Consider the following 5,000-nt stretch of genomic DNA (forward strand, 5'->3'; position numbering starts at 1 on the left):
ATATGTTTCCAGACAAAAGGAGACAGTTGTATGTGTCTCCTTTGTGTATTAGTGTCTCCTTTTTTTTATTTATTTGTTTTTTTTCTTCTTTTGTTTATTTATTTATATTTATTTAACTAATTAATTATATTAATTAAATATATATATATATATATAAAGAAGAGAGCAGCAGCAGCTGCTGCTGCTGCTGTTGCTGCTGTTGCTGCTGTTGCTGCTGCTGCTGCTAAAAGGAGACAGCAGGACCGTGAGCAGTTATAAGGAGGATAAAATAAATAAATAAATAAATAAATAAAATAAATAAATAAATAAATATAATAAATAAATAAATAAATAAATAAAATAAATAAAAAAAGACAAAAAAGGAGACAAAAAAGGAGACACTCATAAGGGGCCGCTAAGGACGCCTCACCGTGCTTAGTGGCCAGCGGCCACCTGCTGCTGCTGCTGCTGCTGCTGCTGCTGCTGCTGCTGCTGCTGCTGCTGCAGTATGCATGTCTTCTGTATATAAATAATATTTTATTTGTTTTATTTATAATTAAATATAATAAATAAATAAGGAATAAGAAGAAGAAGGTGCAGCAACAGCAGCAACAGCAGCAGCAGCAGCAGGAGAGGTCACCTTCCCTTGTAGATAATAATTGTCTCCTTTTATGTGTCTCTTTTTATATATATATTTATTTATTTATATATAATATAAATAAATTCTTTTTTTTTTATTTATTTGTCTCTTTTATATACATAAAAAGAGACAAAAAAGGAGACAAAAAAAAAGGAGACTCTTCTTCTTCTTTCTTACTACTAGCTGTCTCCTTTTTTTTTTCTTCTTTTTTTTTCTTCTTATATATATATATATATATATATATAAGGGAGACAAAAAAGGAGACACTTATATAGTATAAAGGAGACAATATATTTATTGTCTCCTTTTCTTTATTCTTTGCAGCAAACAGCAACTCTACGGTGTACACGCAGCAGCACTGCAGCAGCAGCAGCAGCCACAGCAGCACAAGCAGCAGCAGCAGCAGCAACAGCAGCAACAGTATTATAATTCATAGACTGTCTGAATCAAGATCTTCAATTTGTTGCAGCAGCAGCAGCAGCAGCAGCAGCAGCAGCACAGCAGCCGCAGCAACAGCCGCAATAGCAGCTGCAGCAGCAACTGCAGCAGCAGCAGCAACAGCAGCAGCAGCACCTTCTGCTGCTGTTTGTCTCTTTTTTTTTTTCTTTTTTTTTTTCTCCTTAATAAATACCCATGTGCAGCAAGAAGGGAACAAAAGGAGACAAAAGGAGACAAAAGGAGACAAATAAATAAATTAAATAAATAAATAAATAAATAAATAAATAAATAAATAAATAAATAAATAAATAAATAAATAATAATTATTAATAAGGAGATAAATAAGGAGATAAATAAGGAGACAAATAAGGAGACAAGGGAGGAGACAGGGGAGGAGACAGGGGAGGAAAGAGGGGAGGAAAGAAAAAAAGGAGAAAAAAGGAGACAGGGGAGGAGACACCTCACCATGATGGAGAGGAATAGCTGTCTCCTTTTCCCCTTAAGGGGTAATAAGAGAGTATTTCCTGCTGCAGTGCTGCTGCTGCTGCTGCTGCTGCTGCTGATTGCTGCAGCAGCACCAACAGCAACAAATGCTCTATATAACAACAAAAAAATTATTAATAATATTTATTTGTCTCCTTATAAGGGAGACAGTTCCCTTATTGATCCTTATTCTCTTGCTGAGGTTGCTGCTGAGGAGACAGCAGCAGCAGCAGCAGCAGCAGCAGCAGCCAGCAGCAAGAGCAAAAATACCAGCACCAGCACCAGCAGCAGCAGCAGCAGCAAGACTGCTGCTGCAGGAGACAGCGTGAAGGAGACAGCAGCAGATGGTGACGAAGAAGAAGAGACAGCAGCAAAAGAAGAAAAGGAGACACAAGAAGAAAAGGAGACACATAAGGAGACACACAGCAGCAGCAGCAGCAGCAGCAATAAAAAAGGAGACACTGCAGCAGCAGCAGGAGAAGCAGCAGAAGACTCCAAACGCAGCAGCAGCACGACAAAGACTTATCCTCTTCGCAGCAGAAGCAGCAGCAGCAACAGCAGCAAGACCAACAACAGCAGCAGCAGCAGCAGCAGCAGCAGCAGCAGCAGCAGCAGCAAAGGAGACACTCGCCGTTCTTCAGATACAGACACAGATAAAGGAAAAGGAGACAGTACATCTCCATCATCATCTACTGCTGCTGCTACTCCCTCTGCTGCTGCTCCCTCTGCAGCAGCAGCAGCAGCAGCAGCAGCAGCAGCAGCAGCAGATGAGGAAGAAGACTTATATAATGCAGCACAAGAGCTAAAACGTTTAGTTATGGAGTTAGAGTTAGGAGACGATCCAGCAGCAGCAGCAGCAGCTGCAGCAGCAGCAGCAGCAGCAGCAGGAGGACCATCAGGAGCAAGAGGAGAAGAAGAAGAAGAAGAAGAAGGAGAGAATAAGAAGATATCTCCTCTGCTGCTGCTGCTGCAGGAGCAGCAAGAAGAAGAAGAAATAATAAGAGAATATATAATAAAATGTTATAATAAACATAAACAAGTTGGGGTGTCTCTGCAGCAAGCAATGATTAATTATATTATTAATATGCAGCAGCAGCAGCAGCGTGCTGCTGCTGCTGCTGCTGTTCTTACTGTATCTAATATAAGAGAACAAGCAGCAGAAGCAGCAGCAGCAAAACAAGCTGCAACAACAAATAATACAGCAGCAGCAGTATATTATATAATATAATAAAAAATATAGGTATAGATATACAAATATTAAATAAGGAATGTAATAAATTATCTATGGTTGTGCAGCAGCTGCAGCAGCAGCAGCAGCACAGGCAGCAGCAGCAGCAGCAGCAGCAGAAAAAAAAACAAAAAAAAGGAGAACAACAAGACCACCAGGAGCAAGAGCAGCAACAACAGCAGCAGCAGCAGCAGCAGCAGCAAGAGCAGCGGCAAATAGAGGAAGAGGAGCTAGATACAATAATAAATCCTTATATAGGTCCTGTTGCTTCCTTGTCTCCTTATAGTGTCTCCTCTTTGTCTCTTTATTCTCCTTTGCTGCTAGCAGCAGCAGATCAACAATATATGCAGCAGCAGCAGCAGCAGCAGCAGCAGCAAGAAGAAGCAGAAGAAGCAGAAGCAGAGGAAGAAGAAGGAGAAGGAGGATTAGGAGGATTAGGGATACATAAGGAGACAGCAGCAGCAGAAGCAGCAGAAGAATCTGCTGCTGCTGCTGCAGCAGCAGCAGCAGCAGCAGCAGCTGCTGCTGCTGATAGTAGTAGAGGTGTCTCCTTTCCTACACAACATTATAATTATATAAAGATGCCTACTATTAATAAAAAAAGGAGACACTTTTTTTCTTTGTCTCCTCCCCTCCTGTCTCCTTCTTCTCCCTTGTCTCCTCCTCCTTCCTTGTCTCCTTCTCCTTCCTTGTCTCCTTATGTATCTCCTTCTTCTTCTGTGTCTCCCTATGTGTCTCCTTTTGCTGCTGATGAGGAGACACAGGAGGCAGCAGCAGCAGCAGCAGCAGCAGAAGCAGCAAGAGCAGCAACATTAGGATTGTCTCCTTCTTCTTCCTCTAATACTATTAATGGTTATTTTCCTTATACTATTACTCCTTCCTTGCACCTGCAGCAGCAGCAGCAGCAGCAGCAGCAGCAGCAGCAGCAGCAGCAGCAGCAGCAGCATAATGATGATGATGAATCAGAGATTGTCTCCTTTTTACAGTTAGATACAAAGGAGACACAAGAAGAAGAAAAGGAGACAATAAATAATAATAAGGAGGAAGAAGAAGGAGAAGAAGGAGAAGAAAAGGAGACACAAAGAGGAGGAGGAGGGATAAGAGGGAGGAGACAGCAACTAATGGATGTGCAGCAGCATATCTTTACTGCTGCAGCAACAGCAGCAGAAGCAGCAGAAGAAAAGGAGACACCATCCTCTTCTTTTGTCTCCTTAAGAAACAGCAGCAGCAACAGCAGCAGCAGCAGCAGCAACAGCAGCAATAACAGCAACAGCAGCAAAGAAGGAGGAGAAGAAGGAGAAGAAGGAGAGGGAGAGGAAGAAGAAGAAGGAACAGCAGCAACAAAGGGTAGTGCAGCAGCAGGAGAGAATGTAACAGCAGCAGCAGGAGAGACAGCAGCAGCAGCAGCACCATCAACAGCAGCAGCAGCAACAGCAACAGCAGCAGGAGAAAAAGGAGAAGAAGAAGAGGAAGAAGAAAAGGAGACACCAACAGAGAAAGAAAAAGGAGAAGAAGAAGAAGAAATACATAAAAAGGAGACAAAAGAAAAGGAGACAGTAATAGAGGAAGAGGAAGAAGAAGAAGAAAAAGAGAAACAGCAGCAGCAGCAGCAGCAGCAGCAGGAGCAGCAGCAGCAGCAAGAGCAGCAAGAATCAGCAAAAAGCAGCAAAACAACCGCAACAACGGCTGTAACAGCAGCAGCAGCAACAGCAGCAACAGCAGCAACAGCAGCAACAAAAGAAATGTCTCCTTTAGGAGATTTATTCCCTTTAATTAAGAAAGATGCATGCGAATTAATAACTAGTCCCTTTTTATGCATGCAAAGAAAAGATTGTTTTTATGATTTTATTTATAATATTTGTTTTTTTAATTGTTTAGCTGCCTATACACCCCAATTATGTATACAATCTCCTTTTTGTTATCTAAATAAACAAACTAATCAATGTCTTAATGAAGGTACGCTAATCATTAAATAATTAACTGTTTCCTCTTATTTATTTATTTATTTATTTATTTATTTATTTATTTATTTATTTGTCTCCTTTTTTTTCTTTTTTTTTTCTCTTTTTTTATGTATTATTGAGGTGCCTATACACCCCAATTATGTATACAATATACTTAAACTAATCAATTTCTTAATAAGGGTAAGAAGTGTCTCCTTTTATTTATTTATTTATTTATTTATTTACTGTCTCCTTTTTATTTACTGTCTCTTTTTTTTTCTCCTCTTTT

At 40.4% G+C, this 5,000-nt stretch overlaps 1 protein-coding gene across 1 annotated transcript; it reads left to right on the forward strand.

The window, feature by feature from the left end:
* Window positions 1-1,526: 1,526 nt before the first annotated feature.
* On the forward strand, window positions 1,527-4,694 carry EMWEY_00033340 (hypothetical protein; the record flags this gene model as incomplete). The annotated part of the gene is made up of 3 exons (XM_013481848.1): window positions 1,527-2,579; window positions 2,837-4,456; window positions 4,647-4,694. The coding sequence occupies 3 exons, from the start codon at window positions 1,527-1,529 to the stop codon at window positions 4,692-4,694; spliced, it is 2,721 nt and encodes a 906-aa protein (XP_013337302.1).
* Between the last annotated feature and the right edge of the window lie 306 nt (window positions 4,695-5,000).

This window comes from Eimeria maxima, genomic scaffold (genome assembly GCF_000499605.1).
Source record: "Eimeria maxima Weybridge genomic scaffold, Emw_scaff443, whole genome shotgun sequence".
Taxonomy (NCBI): domain Eukaryota; phylum Apicomplexa; class Conoidasida; order Eucoccidiorida; family Eimeriidae; genus Eimeria; species Eimeria maxima.